Source organism: Scyliorhinus torazame, chromosome 7 (genome assembly GCF_047496885.1).
Source record: "Scyliorhinus torazame isolate Kashiwa2021f chromosome 7, sScyTor2.1, whole genome shotgun sequence".
NCBI lineage: Eukaryota > Metazoa > Chordata > Chondrichthyes > Carcharhiniformes > Scyliorhinidae > Scyliorhinus > Scyliorhinus torazame.
In genome coordinates, this window is record NC_092713.1 from 120,047,373 (window position 1) to 120,064,809 (window position 17,437).

Genomic DNA, 17,437 nt, shown 5'->3' on the forward strand with positions numbered 1-17,437 from the left:
GCGGAGAAGGTGAGGCAGTGGTGGGAAGCAGAGGGCATGTATAGGAAGTGGAGAGAGGTGGAGCTGGTGAGGGCAAGGGATCTATACCTGGAGGAGAGGTTTGTAAGTCTAGAAGAGTTGCGGGAGAGGGTAGCGCTTCCAAAGGGAAGCAAATTCAGGTATATGGAAGTGAGGAACTTTGCACGGAAGGAATGGAGAGGATTTCCCAAGCTGCCGGAGTATACCTTATTGGAGCAGTTGCTGCTCCCAGACGTGGGAGGGGAGGGTGGGATTGGGTATATACACAGGTGGCTGGGGGGGAACAGGGGGGAAGCACAGATGATGAGGGTTAAGGAGAAATGGGAGGAGGAGTTGGGGGGATAGATCGGATGGGGTGTGTGGAGCGAGGTGATGCGCAGGGTGAATTCGACCTCTCGAAGAGTTTGATTCAGTTTAAGGTGGTGCATAGGGCACATATGACGAGGGCGAAGATGAGTGGGTTCTTCCAGGGGGTGGCAGACGAGCGTGAGAAGTGCAGGTGAGGACTAGCAAACCACACGCATATAGGTTCTGGGGCTATGAGAAGTTGGAGAGATACTGGGAGGGGGTTTTGAGATGTTATCAAAGATTGTGGAGGTAGGGGCCGGGCCGGACCTTATGATGGGGATTTTTGGGCTACTGGAAATGCCAGAGCTGATGGAGGGGAGGAAGGCCGATGTTGTGGCCTTCGCCTCTCTAGTTGCTCGGCGAAGGATTCTGTTGGAATGGCGGTTGAGAACGCCGCCAGGGACGGCAGCCTGGCTGGCAGACCTGTACGACTTTCTCTGGCTGGAGAAGGTTAAGTTCGAATTGAGGGGATCAGCGGAGGGAATTGAGACACGGTGCGGACTGTTCATGGCCATGTTCGAGGAATTGTTTGTCGCGGGAGAGTGAAGGGATAAAAAAGGGGAAATCCCTGTACAAACTGTGAACTGTGAGACGTGGGGAATGTTTTTCAATTATGTATACTTTGTACTTTTGAATATGTTTGGAATAAAATACAATAAAAAAGTGAAATCTTGTACCATCCTTTCTGCCTTTAACTGAAAGTTTCTATTTCTGTTTAAAAGTGATCAGTTTCTGCAGAGATTGTAACAGTTGGAATGGTAAGGTTTGGAGAAATTGATGAGATTGTCCAGTTAAAATTGACTGCTCATGGAATACTTGCCTGTTGTATAATTTAAGACATTGCCTGGAGGACACTGCCCAGCTTTGTTGTATGAGAAAACACTAATAAAGTAAATAAATCCGCATTTTGACCGGAAATAACAGCTTGTTAATGAAGTGTTGCACATAACCTCGAGGCCATCGTCTCTTTTCACAAACGTAGTGTAGTAATCAGTCAACGGGGATGGGGACCACGACACTGTCAGATTACCAGAGCGGATCTCCTGAATTCTAATATAATTTGGACTGCAAGGAACTATAAAAAAAAACATAATTACAAGTGAATTTAAAAATAAACAAATTGTTTCAATAGGCAAGGCATGCATACTATTTTCATAATTCAAGGCGTTGCACTTCTTGCAGATGATAATACATTTCATCCAAATGGCAAAATGGGAAATTCTGCTGTACCTACTGGCCAGGAAAAACGCATGTGAACAATTAAAATGGAATGACTCAAATTCTTTCTCCATTGTTGCTGATTTATGATTTGGTAGCAGATAAGATGCTCACCAGCCCCAAGCAGGAACCTCATGCAGAAATTCTAATTGGAATCCTAAGTCATCAGTTGAACCCTGATACAATTTTAACAATGCAGAATTGCTTAGTGCATCTTCCTTGTGGAAGCACTCTTGATATTGCAATGACACCAACCTGAACTATCATTTGGTTTATAACAAAACCACACTTGCCTGATCCGACTGAGATTATTCGTGGAAGGAAGTGAAAACTGCACACCCAATTTCTTCACATACTTGGGGGGTGAATTTCTTGTCTTCACTAACTTTAGATTTTTTAAATGAAGGTAACGTAGGTAAAAGACAATATTCCTACTTTCTGGCTTGTTTAACCTTTTGCTGCATTTGGCTGAGATAAGCCTTGACACTTCCAGTGTAAGATGCTTGCCAATGAGTCAACCAAAAGTACCATTGACGTCAGATATTTATCAAGTGATTTGGGGAGGGGAAGAATTCAACAAGCTCTTTTTAAACTGAACTATTCTGGACATCATTGTGCTCATTTTTGTCTATATGGTGACATAGCAATAGGTTCAATTGGAGGTGAATGTAACAAGGGGGAAAGTATCCTTAATTCTGAAAGTGCAGAAGGATTGCGACTGCTCAATGATAAGCCCAAGTTTTTGTTAATCCCAATAAATGCTCCCAAGGCTTCTGAATCATTTTAAAGGGACATATCTGCATCCAAGGATCAGGACTCTACTTTCAAGAGGTGCCTCTCGCCATCATCTCAATTGCTATCTCTTTGAGAACAGCAGTTGTAATGAAGGGACTACTTTAAGATAGAATCTGACTTTATGGTAGTTTCAGTGGGTCATTCATCCCCAGAGGTTTGTCAGTACATTTGTGGGCATGTCCATGGTGGTGATATTCCAGTCCTGTTGATGCAGGAGACTAACTGAGCAGGGGAGAAACAGGGAGCATTGAAATGAAAACAGGTTAAATTCTTTGCTATATTATGGGCGACACGGTGGCACAGTGGTTAGCACTGCTGCCTCACAGCTACAGGGACCTAGGTTCAATTCCGGATTGTCTGTCTGGAGTTTGCCCTTTCTCCCCGTGTCTGCGTGGGTTTCCTCCGGGTGCTCCGGTTTCCTCCCACAGTCCAAAGATGTGCAGGTTAGATGGATTGGCCATGCTAAATTGCCCCTTAGTTTCCAAAAGGTTAGGTGGGGTTACTAGGTTATGGGGATAGGTTGGAGGCATGAGCTTACGTAGGGTGCTCTTTCCAAGGGCCAGTGCAGACCTGATGGGCTGAGTGGCCTCCATCTGCACTGTAAATTCTATGATTATTTGATTTATTAACATTTGCTTCCTTATGACTACAATTTAGAGTAGCATAAATTAGATTATTTTATGAATAGCTTATAAAATAAATGCCAAGATGTTAGAACCACAGAATTCCTGCAGTGCAGAAGGAGGCCATTTGGCCCATCAAGTCTGCACCGACCCTCTGAAAGAGCACCTTACCTAGGCCCACCCCCCGCCATTTCCCTGTAACCCCACCTAGCCTACACATCCCTGTACACTGAGGGGTAATTTAACATGGCCAATCCACCTACCTCCACATATTTGGACTCTGGGAGGAAATTAGAGCACCTGAGGGAAACCCACGCAGACATGGGGAGATCATGAAAACTCCACACAGCCATCCAAGGTCGGAATTGAACCCGGGTCCCTAGCACTGTAAGGCAGCAGTGCAAACTAATGTGTTAAAAGTCAAAATGCAGAGTCGCTTAAAAAAATTGAAAAGAAAGAAAAATATTGAATGTCAGTGGAATCAAACAATTGCTTTTACTTAATTCTGGTACTTACCACTCGTAAATTCTGTAGCATTTGCAGCATCAGATGCACCTGCTTCATTAAAGGCAACGACAGTGACATTGTACTGTGTACCACATGCGATTGGCGAGATGACACAGGATGTGGAGCGTGATGTGCAATTCTGGAGTAGAATCCGAAACTTTCCAATGGGTACAGCAATGTAATTTGTTGAGCCTTCTGAGGCATTCCATGAAACAACAACACCTAGAGATGTACTCATGGAATCACTGGTAAGAGATGCTTGCACAGATTGTGGCGCATGGGGTCCTAAAATCAAGAAATCACTCAAATTACATCGCAATTTCTGAATTTCAGTGAAAAGTCTGACTGTCTTTTTAGCTTCTCTATCTGGATTGGTGTCTATTGTGAAATCGTTTGTATTTTTGAATTGAATTAGATTAGCATACATAACATTTATTATAATGTCATCAACCTGATCGCTGACAAAGGACATCAATACAATTTTGTAGCTTTTTCCTTGTAAGAATGATTATGCTGCAAGAATGTATTGAGCTTCCACATCCAAACACAAGCATAATTACAAAAAAAAAGCTGTCATTGTAAAATTGCCGGGAATTAAAGTGAGCATACATATTACATTACAACAACAACTTATATTCATACAGTATAGCACATTCAACGTAACAAAGGGCCCCAAGGTGATTCACAGGAGGGTTTCAATACAAAATTAAGCAGCAGTCATACAGGTAAAATTAGGGCAGATTACCAAAATCTTGGTCAAAAAGGTGGGACTTAAGGAGAATTCTGAAGGAAGAGAGGGAGAAAGAGGGTGGGATTCTCCAACCCCCCCGCCGGGTCGGAGAATCTCTTGGGGGCTGAATCCCGCCCCGCCGCTCCGGCTGCCGAGTTCTCCGCCGCCGGTTTTTGGGCGGGGGCTGGGATCGTGCCGCGCCCGTCGGGGGCTGTGGAAGTGGCTCCCCCGGTGATTCTCCGGGCCCCGGTGGGCCAAGCGGCCACCTGTTTTCGGCCAGTCCCGCCGGCTTGAAATGGACAAGGTCCATACCGGCGGGACCTGGCTTGGAGGGCGGTTAGCGGGGTCCTCGGGGTGGTGTGGGGGGATCCGGCCCCGGGCCCACCGTTCTGCGGGTGGGGGCACTCTTTCCCTCTGCTCCGGCCTGTGTAAGACTCCGCGATGGCCGGCGCGGAGAAGAAATCCCCTGCACATGCGCAGGAAAGACGCCTGTGATTCAGCGCATGCGCCAGAACGTGCTGGCGCTCCTGCGCATGCGCCAACTCGTGCCGGCCGGCAGATGCCCTTCGGCGCTGGTTGGCGTGGCGCAAACCACCCAAACACCGGCCTAGCCCCCGAAAGTGCGGAGGATTCCGCACCTTCCGGGCGGCCCGACACCGGAGTGGTTCGCGCCGCTCTTTGGCGCCGGTACAGCCTGCCCGCCGGTTGCGGGAGGATCCCGCCCAGAGACTTAGAGAAGTGTAGGAAGGGAATTCCAGAACTTTAACGACTAGGCAGCTGAAGACATGGGACGCGATATTCCAGAAAAATTTACAAGTGCTGTATCAAGCGGGATTTTCCACGAGTTTCCCGGCGAGGTTGGCAACACTATTCAATGTTAATTGGTCCACGGGCTTCCCGCCCCGAATGCCGTCTTGCCAGCTGATTTGCCGGGACCGTGATTGCCAGCCCCCGGCTAACAATGTTGAGCTGCACTTATGCTGCACTTGCTCAGCCAACCCCAGCCAGCTCGCAACAATGGCGCCAAGGAGACCAGCCCCAAGATTCGGGTGCTAACCTGGGGAGCCACCTCGACGCGGTGGAGATCAGGAGGGATGTCCTGTTCCCCCGAGGCTCCCAGAGGGTGAGCCACAAGGCAGCCAGTGCTGCCTGGGACGAGGTGGCGGCAGCAGTCAGTTCGGGCAGTGTGACCAGGAGGACTGGCCTCCAGTATCGGAAGAAGGTGAACGACCTGCACCAGGCAGCCAGAGTGAGTAGACACCAACGTACCAAACCCCACCACCACCCCCAAGGGAGCATCCCCCCAGGCGACCCCCAACACTCTCTCCCTCCACCCACCCCTTCAACCCTCCCTCCACCCACCCCTTCACCCCTCCCTCCACTCCAAACCTCCCTTCACACCCCCTCCCACAACTGGGAACCATGTGTGTAGCTAATAATGACCTCTCTGTCCCCACAGGAAAAGCTGTCCCATAAGTAGCAGGAGAGGGCCCAGACTAACGGTGGGGTGCTGGACTTGAGAATCCTCACCTCCTTCGAGGAGCGGTCCCTGGAGGTGACTGGTGTGGCTGAGGATCAGGCGGTCGCCAACACGGAGGCTGGCAGAGGTGAGGGACCACCAGGCTCCACCCGGAGCACCTGTTAAATGTGAGCAGTGATTGTCTTACTGACTGACCCATCCCTCCCACTGACCACATGTCCATTCTCCCACAGTTCCTGCAGCCGACGGCACCGGCCAATCCCGGGCGGCACTCTCTCCTGACTCCGGGGAGAACACCTCGGAGGAGAGCTCTGAGGATGCAACTGTTATAGTCGCGCCACAGCTGTCATCCCCACTCTCCACCAGCGCAGATACACACACCTCGGTGGGAAATTTTAGTGGTCCGGCTTCTGGGGCACAGTCTGGTGAGCACCACACTGCCGCTGATGTACATCTGGTGGAGGCAGGATTCCCCAGGCAAGACAGCAGTCGGAGGGCTGCTAGATCCCTGGGTCCAGCTGGGTCCCAGCCTGATGTTGAGCCTCTGGTACAGGATTACCCGAGGCTGATGGGGATGGTAGGGACCAACCTGAACGTTCAGAGGGAGATGTCAGCGTTGCTCCAGCAAATCCATAGCCGATTGGAGGAGTCCAAGAGGCTACAGGCGCAGGCGATGGCGCCGGCAATGAGTGGCACCGAGGCCAACACTGCTAGGGTGGCAACTTCAGTGGAGAGCCTGGTGCACAACGTGGGCACTGTGAGTGAAGGTGTCCAAGGCGTCGTGCAGTCGGTGACGGCCATAGCTGAGGGTCTCGGCAGTATGTCTGCCTCTCTGGGGTATGTCACCCAGTACCAGGCCAACCTTGATGGGGTTCTGCGGGACATGTCCCGCTCTCAGATGGAGCTTGTCCCAGTCGCAGGTGGGCATTGCCAAGGCACTGCAGAGCATGTCCCAGTCACTGAGGAGCATTGCCGAGGGTGTCAACACAATGGTGCGGATCATGGGGAACCGCCAGAGCTGGCAGAGCCAGGTGATGCGGGGGCTCCATCGGGAGGGTGGGGAATTATCAAACACAATAAACACCTTTGTGCACAACCAGTATCTAGCACAAGATGGCGCCAGAGCTTGGCGACTCTCTGCGAGCTCTCCCGAACAGATCCCATTTTTACTTATCTTACAATCGTTCTAATCTTTTCAAATTTAATTCTAAGACTTACCTTGTGTTGCCATATTATGCATTTTCTTTTATTTCCTCTTCTTTTCATGTACTTAATGATCTGTTCAGCTGCTCGCAGAAAAATACTTTTCATTGTACCTTGATACACGTGACAATAAACAAAATCCAAAATCCCTATGCTGCCTCTGTGACCTTCTTCCGCAATGTGGGCCGAGCTCTGAACCCATGGCCTATCTCTCCAGGCATCTCCTCTTCCCGTGGCACCCACCCACACTTCGGCTGTGGACATGCCCCCGGAGCTATGTCCCATCCCCTGGGTGTTTGGATGTTGGCTGTTGCGTGTGTGGTGTTGCCTCCCGCAGTGTTCAGGCACAGTGTCCAGGCATCAAGGTGTGATTGGGATGCTAGGCAATGACTCCCATCATGTTACATGGCCCACCCACCCCCAGGAATCCACTTGGATTGTGTGAAGTAAGTGCTCACTTAACCATGATTGCCATTTCCCTATTAGCGATAGCCTTCAGCACGCGGCCAGAAGCGTCGACAGTTGGTAAGGGTTATGGGTAGTCGGTGGGGCAGACAGGCAGGGACAAGGATTGCTCCAGGAACGGGTATACACAATCCAGGTGTTGGCATGGTGGTGCCGTGAGCAGTTGGCCCCCAGTTGCTCACCCCAGCGCATCCTCCAATGACGGCCCATCCCGGCAGAAGGTACCCCACCCCCAACCGAGGGTCCCTCACCCCCCCCCCCCACAAGCAGTGGGGTGGCAAGCCCAGCATCCCCGGGCTCATTGCCTGTGAGCAAAGATGGCTACTTTCCTCCTCGGCTCCCCACAGAAGCCTTCCGCCAGGCTTATGTTTTTCAAAAGGAGTACGAATCGGCGCCAGCGTGACCACTTGCTGGGGAGGCTGCTGAATGACAGGAGGCCGTTGGATATGGGGTGGCTCAAATGGTGATAATTGGTTTCTCGCCTCGCTATGGCGAAAATTTGCCTGCGGGAGCAGGCCGGTTGCATCACAAACTGTTTGCCGCCTGGCACAGTCTTTGTGGCCTCTCCCACTATTCACTGTCCTCGTTTCGCTTGAGCGAGAGTGCAACAAGGTCGTAGAATCGCGCCCTAAATGTTATTGGATAGCGGCCGGGACCTCGCCGGCAGGACTGGCGGGAAACTCCCTGGAAAACCCGCCACAAAGGAACTTAGAATCGTGCCCAAGAATTTAAAAATTGAGGTGTTACTTGACCGGGAGCCGATGTAAGTCAACAAGCACAGGAGTGAGAGGGATACAGGACTTAGTGTGAATAAGGATATGGGCAGCAAAGTTTTAGATGACCTCAAGTTGCAGAGGCAGGCAGCTCCGGCTGCCGGCGGAGTCCTGCAGTTACACCCGCACGGCCACGCATGCACACTGCGGCTGACTGCGCGTTCACACATGCGTGCGGCGGCCATCTTCGCGCCGGCCCCCGCGCAACATAGCGGCGCCCTACAGGCGCCCGGCGCGGAGGAACATAGCCCCCGCCCCCCCCACCCGGACACCCCCCCCCCCCCCCACCCCCCACCCCCCCCCCCCGGAATGAGCGCGCCTGCCAATCGGTAGCCACCGATCGCGGGCCTAGCCACCGTGGAGGCCCCCCCGGGAGTCGATCTCCCCCCCCCCTCCTCCATCACTAGGACGGCCTCCGCAGCCAGAACACCGAGGTCCCGCTGGGTGGGACCACATGTGAACAACGCCGGCGGGACTCGGAAGAACTCAGCGAGCACTCGGCCCGTCGAGCGCGGAGAATTGCCGTGGAGGCCGCTTTCAACGGCCCTCGACTGGTGCCACGTCGATCGTGCACGCGCAACTGGCAGTGATTCTCCGGTCGCCGGAGAATCGTGTGCCGGCGTGGGAGCCTATTTGGGGTAATTATCCATCCCCGCGCCAAGCGCGATTTTCATGCTTTCCAGAGGGAGCCCTCAGCATACTTCACAATGGGGTTGAGATCCCATCTACCCACGATTAGACAGACGTCCAGCAAGCGAAGAGACCAACCCCACCTGGGAGGCTGTGGACATGATTATAAACATCAACTCACTCCATAATTCGATTGGGCTACAGTGCAGTAAGAAGAGTAATGATCTTCTTCATGCAGCCAAGGTAAGTCCGGCTCCTCATGTCTCCCCCAGCACACCTTAACACAGCCCTGACACCTCCATGGTGATCTCACTCCCACCCACCTCGTGGGGGTCACAGCACTTGTCATATGCTGCCCCTCCCCCATAGTCCCCCAGTAACTCCATTACCCTCAAATGGCCGCTTCCACAAACCTCCCATGTATGCCACACTTCATCCCCATCTGTCATGGCACGACGCCCACCTACACTCTCCCCCTGTGTCTTATTGCAGGACAACTCGAGCACAGCAGATGCGAGCAGGCACAGCCAGAGTGATGCCGGAGCTCGGCTCTAACCCCATTTGAGGAATGAGTCCTTGAGCTTGCTGGTGAGGAGCAAGACCCCGTTCCTGTATAGAGGGTGAGGTCGGGGTCAAACGCACAAGTGAGAACCCGCAACACATCTAACCATGGCGTAAACCTCACATGAATGGCATTTTGCCGATCAGTGTTCCCCTGTCCTCCAATAATTGCAGGTCAATGAACAGAGTCGCCTGGAACATCCTCATGGCCCCCATGGACCTGAGCAGCTCTGAGGCAGACTCCTCGGAGACAAGTATTGAAGAGGTGTCACACCTGTCACGCATGTCACTCACAGCCTCCACCAGTGCAGGTGCTCATACCTCGGTGGGATTAAGCAGTAGGCATCTCATGCGGTAATCCACAGCAGGAGGAGGCAGGGATGTCCTAGGGATCTAGCACTTGGTGGGATACCGGAGCCCAGGACTTTGCTGAGCTCCAGGACAATGACATGCACCTGGGTGCAGTCAGCCCAGAGCTTCTGGAACTGCAAAGGCAGAGTCGTGAGAATCAGGAAGAGGTAACAGCATCTCTCCTCAGACTGCAAGGCCGACTGAAGGAGTCCCATCGTCCTCTGTCCGAGGAGATGGTGCTGCCAGTCCGACGCAATGAGACTAACACTGCGATGGTGGGGTCTGCTGTGGTGATCTTGGTGCAGTCCATTGCGGGGGATGTCCACTCCATGGTTCAGCTCATGACCTTCATGACTGGGGCCATAAGCCTCCTGGTTCTGGGCTTCAGCTGCATGGTGCAGGCACTAGTGAGAATCCATGAGCGTCAGTGTCAGAGGATGGCGGGGCTTCTGAATCTTACTCCAGCTGCCCCTCTATCCCAGGGACCCCCGGGCATCCAAAGAGAAGATGATTGGCAGGAGGGCAGCCCGGTGCCTTCCACCCCGGAGACGATGGGGGGTGTCCAGCCCATCTGACACCTTCCTCCCTGTCAGTGACACACTTCCGGCCCCGCACACCGAGGAGGGCAGCACTGCAACACCTGTGCTGTACAAAAGCAGGCCAGGACATTCAAGTCCCATTATCCCCCTCCGACGCCAACACTCAGGCCTCTCATGTGTGGCAGCACTCACTAGCTATGAGGATGCTATCAACTGAAAACATACAAGAGTCTGTCCACTTTGACAAGAGGTGGCGAAACACACCGGGACCCCTGACCTCATAGATGTGTCATTCTGCATCTATGGGCCTGTAGATCACCCCGTTCAGTTCAGCTCTCTGTCAGGCAGGAGTCAGGGTAAATGAGCATAGCTCTGTCCTCAATGCAAGTCATCATGATTCTTTTGCAGTGTCCGGTCTTCGATTCAGCACCCTGCCCATGAATGGAGCGACCATGTTGGTGACCTCCTGCAGGCCCAAGCGTAGTGAGAAGGTGTGAGACCACACCTTTGGGCGAGGTCTTCACACCCTAGTCCTGGTTGTCAATGGGAGCGTCCCTAGCCCTGTGCCCCATTCAGGCCCTGGCCACCACCTGAGGCCCTTCCTCCATCTCCGTGGGTTGCCCATCACCACCCTACTCAACATCCTCCTCATCCGAGGAGATGTGGCACTCCTCCATCTACTCTTGCTCCAGCTGCTCTCCCCACTCTCCCCACTTTGTTCACTCTCATACCAGCCTCCCCGAACAGACACCGGAATGTGGCGACTAGGGGCTTTTCACAGTAACTTCATTTGAAGCCTACTTGTGACAATAAGCGATTTTCATTTCATTTCACTGCAGTGCTAGGTTGTGCAGAGCACAGCAAACCACTATCATGCAGGATTCCTCTGGTGGCTGTATTGGAGGGCCGTCCTGTCTGGTCCAGGGAGTGGAACAGCACCTTGAGCAGTCCAATTGCCTGCTCGACCAGTGCACATGTTTACACATGAACCTTGTAGCGAGTCTCTGCAGGTGTTTGTGGCCTCCGCACTGGTGTCATCAGCCACCTCCTGAGTGGGTACCCGTTGTCCCCGAGGATCCATTCCTTCAGCTGCTGCCCTTCCTCAAAAACGGCTGGAATTTGCAAGCGACCCAAGATGTAACTGTCATGGATGCTTCCCAGCAAACGGGTACACACCTGTATGCTGCACGTTGCGTGGTCACAGACGAGCTGGACATTGAGGGTGTTGATACCCCTTGCGGTTCAAAAATGGTGCCCCATGCCGCCCTGGGGAATGCTGAGTCATGTGGGTGCAGTTTATGAGACCCTGCACCTGGGGAATGCATGCTATGCAGGTGAAGCCCATGGCACTGACGTCCTGGCATGCCTGGTCGCAGTCCAAGTTGATGTACATGTGGGTCCTCACAAATAGTGCATCTGTGACCTCCCTAATGCGCTTGTGCACTGCTGACTATATGCCGCACAGGTCACCCTTGCAGTCCTGAAACGAGCCTTGACATAGAAACGCAGAGCGGGAGTAACTTTCAGGGCCACAGAAAATGGGTGACCTCCCAGTCCATGCGGTGCCAACTCTTGCATCACCTAGCACAGGTCGTCCTCTGTCCCCCGGGACAGGTGCAATCTTTTCCAGCACTGGACCTCTGACTTCTGGAGGTGGGAAGTTCTACGATGGAAGACCTGTGGCCGGCAGTGTCTCCTTCGCGGTTCTGCCATCTGTTGCCCTGCTCCCGGAAGATCAATAGGCCCTGTCTCCCCTTCTGCTGCAGGGTGCTGTTCCTGGCCCCATGCAGCAGCACATCGATGTTAGTGCTGCTGGTCGATTGCAGGTCAAAGGAATTGCCAGCTCGACTGGCTCCATGATTCTCCAGAATCAAAAACTGAAAGTAAGAGAACATCAAAGTGAGCGATGAGGAGTCCTGACAACGCCCTGGCCCTCAGCCCTCTCAGGATCTGGGATATCCGCCCATTTGCATGCCCCTATGTGAGCGCCTTTCCACTGAGCTTCACTCCCTCTCCTGTCACGCAATTACCCACAGTTGCCCCTCTCAACTCCACCTGAATGAAGCACTTTGACCCTTGAGACCCACAGCAATCCATGTGCCCCCCTCCCCTCCACCCCCAAGGGAGTCAACTTTACCCTTAGAGCGCACTCTCATTCCCCAAGCTCTCAAGGGTTGCAGATCCAAATTGAACAGCAAGTCACCCACACACTAATTCCTGACTGCCTGGCCTCCATAACTAGTGGCCTTGAACTTCCAAAAAGTTCACGTCCTCTGGCTTCGGAGTGCTGCCTGAGTTTGCGGGTCCTCCATCCTCAGACCTCATAGACACCACTTGTCAGAGTCCCCCACTCTGCCCATGCAGCCTGGTATCCAACGGGACCCTGCTTGGGGCCTCACAGTCGCCCCTGTGCTGATTCACCACCTTCCATCCACTTTCCAGCTGCCACTCTGGAAAGGCAATCCCTCAGCAGTTATATCACACAACCCAGCAAGGAGGACACGGGGAAGCACCTCCTGAATATTAGCTGCCAGGTCCCTTTAAATCTCGAGGCTCACAGCCATGAAGAGCCGCTAAGGCTTGCGAGTGACCCCCCCGCCCCCCCCCAAGACAGAACCAATCCCCCGGCCGCAAGTCTAACTTATCTCGGTTCCCCATGTCATCTCTACTGCCCCCTCTACAACTGGCACCCTGCAGGATGATGCCAACTTGAGCACTCACCTCCGATAAGTGAAGTTGCCAGGTTCTCATTTTTATACAGCTGTCTAAAATCACGCCGGCGTGAACAATGAATATTCAGCGATGGGTGAAGTCCCGGCGGGAGGGCTCGCTAATGATATGCTAATGCATTTAAATGAGGTTCCTGACCTTCCGTGGTGGATTTCTTGTTATGCCTCCAGCGAGAGGCCTGGAAAATTGGAAAACGCGATCTCACTGGCGAGAATCACGTTTCCCCATTCTTGCCGTATTTTCCGCCCACTTCGCCGTTCTGGCTGACGGTGAGATTCTGCCCCAAGACTGTGAAGAGCCTGGTTTAGTCTCAGACAGTAGCAAAGGAGGGGGATGGAGTTGGTAGCTATGCAACAAAGTTTGAAGCAGGAACTGAAGAAAATAGCTTCAGTCTTCCCAATATTGAATTGAAGGAAACATGTTCTCAACCAGCACTGGACATGAGATAAGCAATCTGATAATTTAGCAACAGTGGAGGAGTCAAGAGAGGTGATGGTGAAGTGAAAACTAATGTTGTGCTTTTGGATGATGTCACCCAGGGGCAACATGTAGATGAGAAATCAGAGCGGGCCAAGAACTTGGTCTCTGGACAATCAATTACTGATAAATCTTTTTTAAATAAAACTGTTTGCCTCTTACTTGTTATTTGTTCTTTTATCTTGTCATCTCCAGGTATACCATTGGCATCCAAAGCATGTGCTTTTATAGTATACCAAACACCTGGGTCCAGGTTAGTGAATGATGTATTGGTCGAGGTTATGGTCTTTTTAATCTTGTTGCCTACAGCATCTGACCTGATGATAATGAAGCTGTATTTTACTGCTTGGGGCACAGGCTCCAAACTGACCAATATCGTCTTGAAATCTGGTGAAGATGAATGGATGACGGGGGCAGCTAAAACTGTAACACATAACATTGCTCTTAGAATTTGAATTAACAGACAATTCTAATCATGTACCACTACAGAATAAAAACCTGGCATTAGGGGCAACTGATTAAATAGTAACTTGAAAAGTACTCTTCAATTAATGAAGAAATTAATTTTAAGCTGTCATGAGGTCTTTCCATTTCCAATACTTTGTTCTAAGAATCTCACTCCACTTCCCTATTATACACGTTTACAGTTAAATGATCATTTTAAAAATTAAGATGCATTGAACTTATGAGATACATGCTTGCATAATTAAATTACTTTATGTATATATAGTAAATAAATTGATTACTATGAACCTGTATTCTTATAAATGTCTGTTGGAGTTTCAAATTCAAACTAATTTTGTTCCATTTTTACAAAATAAGCTCCTTACAAAAAAGTCAACTTCCACTAAAATTATTTGAAATTTAACTGTCAAATGGGCCACATTTAAACTCTGTGTATATGAATGGATTTATGAATAGTTTAAAATCAAGTCCGTGTTAAGTTTTCATGTTGTTATAAAGATGACCTCAGTTTACATTGTGTGGAAGCTTGTATACTTGCTTTTGTCCAGAGTCCCTTTGAGTTGACACTTTCTCATTTCATCATACTTGAGGTCCTTCGAACATACCTGTTCTCGTTTCTATAGGTTGTGATTGTTGACTGTTTCCTCCAACGTTAGAAGATTGTACAGAGATGGTATATAAAGTATACGGCTGCAACCCTGTCAGAGTCCCAGATGAATCGTTGACAGTGGTTTCAATGATTGAACCACCTGCTTTTGCTTTCAAGACATAGTGAGTGGCTTTGGGAACTGCTGACCAATTCACGGTAATGCTACTGCTAGTCTTTGAATAAGCATTTATATTTAAAGGGACATCAGGAGCTATAAAACAAAATCACAATTAACTCACAATGTGTCTTCTCCAAAATAATCGGCAATATAAATAGTAAATATTATTTCATTTTTAATAATAAGCTTGCCTCAATTTAATTGAGACTATTTTTGCAATAATCTGTTTGCATCATTTTAATATTGACTGACTGTTGTACGCTACCAGTGATTACCATTGAACTGCTTGCAGTTCACCCATCTTAATGCTGAAACAACAGTTAATATTAGACTATACATAATCAGTGATTTTCTGACATTGTGCTCCCAGCAGCAAGTCTCACCCATTGAAATTACACATTGAAATGTAGCCATTCACTGCTCACTATTTTCTGACTATTTGGTCTGAAAGCCTTGCACAGTACATGTTAGTTTTTCTGATTGCATTAGAGGGCACGTCATTCAGACGTTTAAAGTTGGAAAAACTCAGATAATTCAGGTTGTCAAGTTAAACTGATATGGCACGCGGGGTTGCAGTTATGTGAAGAGAATAGAGAAGCTGGGAGTGTTCACCTTAATTTTCTTTTCATTTTATTGCTCGCCTTAGAGCAGAGAAGGCTAAATGGGGATTTAATAGAGGTGTTCAAAATTATGGGTTTTTTGATAGGGTAGGTAAGAGGAAACCATTTCCACTTGCAGGAGAGTGAGTAACTAGAGGACACAAGTTTAAAATAGTAGGCAAAAGGAAATGAGGGAGATGAGGAGAAGTTTATTTTATGCATAGTGTTTGCTGTGATCTGGGAAGCATTTCCTGAAAGGGTGGTCGTAGCAGATTCATGGAAGCTTTCAGCAGGCAATTAGATTTTTACTTTGAAAGGAAACAGTTATAGGACTGTAGGAAAAGGCTGGGTAGTTAAACTAATTGGCTATTTCTTTGAAAGCTTCGAGACCAGCATGATGGGCCAAATGTGCTTCGGTGCTGTGTGATTCTATGATTCCAGGAACAGCAAACAAGAGGGCAGTCATGGAGAGAGGGGTGTGCTTGAGGGGAAGATGTTATCTATGTGATATTGGTCATGAAATTTTAACTAATTGTTAAATATTTGCAGAGCACCTAGACGATGCCCTCGTTCTTCTTTGACATGTGTCACTTGGATCTTATACTTTCACTTTAGAGGGAAGACAAGACCTTGGTGCTGCATCTCATCTGAAGGCAGCACGTCCAAGAGTGCAGCATCCCCTCAGTACTGCATTGGTGTCAGCCTGGATTGTATGTTCAAGCATCAGGAGTGGGATTTGATTCCTTGGCTTTCTGACTCCTGAGCTAGAGAGGTACCAGCTGAGACAGGGCTCACGGCACAATTGCAGCTGGTATGAAGAAAGCATAGTAGCAATTATACATAATTGCAAGTTTAAAAATTCCAAATGGTCTATTCGAGCGTGTACATTAGCCCTTTTAAAATGAATAATGTAACGTGTCATCTAAAATTAAATTTAAAGAGAGGGGAATTCAACAAAATCAATTAAGGATTTAATCATCAGTATCTTACGGTATAAAGTCATGGTCTAGAAATTACTATTTGCTATATAAATAGGAAAAATATTAATATATTTTAATTGCATTCACCTTTCTGCAATTCTAGCAAAGTTACTAATTTGTTTAAAATAATCAGATTGATACCTTTATTAAATAAAGGGAACAGAGGAATTTCACACCAACACATTATTGTCTTCTACATAAACATCGCAACACCTAGGGCGCGATTCTTCACGCGCAACGCAGCCGGAGAATCTAAGGAAAGGCCTCCAGTGAGCCTCCTGATAGCCTCCGCGCCTCACGAGATTCTCCGGAGTCCCACGAGACATTGGGGTCGGAGCCCTGCCCCAAATGGGCGGACCGAATGTCTTTCGCGGAAGTAGGTTGTAAACCTACTTACGACCTACTTGCCCGGGATCCAACGGCCTCCTTTGATTCAACGGCCGGGCATCGATCAGTGCTGGTCCACACAAACGTGGACCAGGCAGTACGGCACCCAGGATGTCTCCTGGGCCATCGGAGACCCCCGGGTAGTCGGGGTAGGTGCAGGGTGGCCCCCTGGCCCTCGCCCTGAAACATGGGCACGTTGGCACTGCCAGGATGGCAGCTTGGCACTGCCACCCTGACATTGCCAAGGTGCCCAGATGATACTGCCAAGCCAGGAGAAGCACTTCCTGGGTGTCAGGGTAGCAGTACAAGGGTACCCGAGTGCCAGGGTGGCATTGCCAAGAGTCAGGGGGCGAGGGGGACCCATGCCCATGAAATGAGGGTGGAGGGGGGTTTGAAGGGTGGGAGAGTGCAGGACAGGTAAGTAGGGGCCTCCGGGAGGTTGGAGGGGTGATGGGTGGGGGTCCCAGAGGGAGGGGGTACTGGAAGGGGGCATGGGGGCCTGAAGAGAGGGGACCCTCAGGGACCCCATAGCGGGGTGCCCTCACTTGGGGAGTGTAGGGTAGTGTTCATATGTGTTGGGGGTGACATTGCCCATGGGTGGGGGGGGGACCCACAAGCTCACTTAGAAATCGAGCCACCCTTTCAGCTCCCCAGTGCTAAAAGAAATTCTAAGGGTGAAATTCTCCGGCCGCGTTCGCCCGGCGATCGGAGAAACCCGTCCGAGCTCAATGGAGTTCTCCATTGTACGTGGCTTGCCCATGGCTTCTTGCAGTGGGCGGAGCAGGGGAATA

The 17,437-nt window shown here is 50.3% G+C and overlaps 1 protein-coding gene across 1 annotated transcript in view; it reads right to left on the minus strand.

Annotated features, from left to right (window-relative positions):
• Positions 1-17,437, minus strand: part of LOC140426524 (fibronectin type III domain-containing protein 7-like) — a 38,240-nt gene that overhangs the window by 17,099 nt on the left and 3,704 nt on the right. The window contains exons 4-7 of the mRNA XM_072511404.1: positions 14,519-14,773; positions 13,611-13,871; positions 3,519-3,794; positions 1,187-1,441 (exon numbers count right to left, since the gene is read on the minus strand). Of these exons, the coding sequence (XP_072367505.1) occupies positions 1,187-1,441; positions 3,519-3,794; positions 13,611-13,871; positions 14,519-14,773 (1,047 nt within the window). The remainder of the gene's footprint in view (positions 1-1,186; positions 1,442-3,518; positions 3,795-13,610; positions 13,872-14,518; positions 14,774-17,437) is intronic.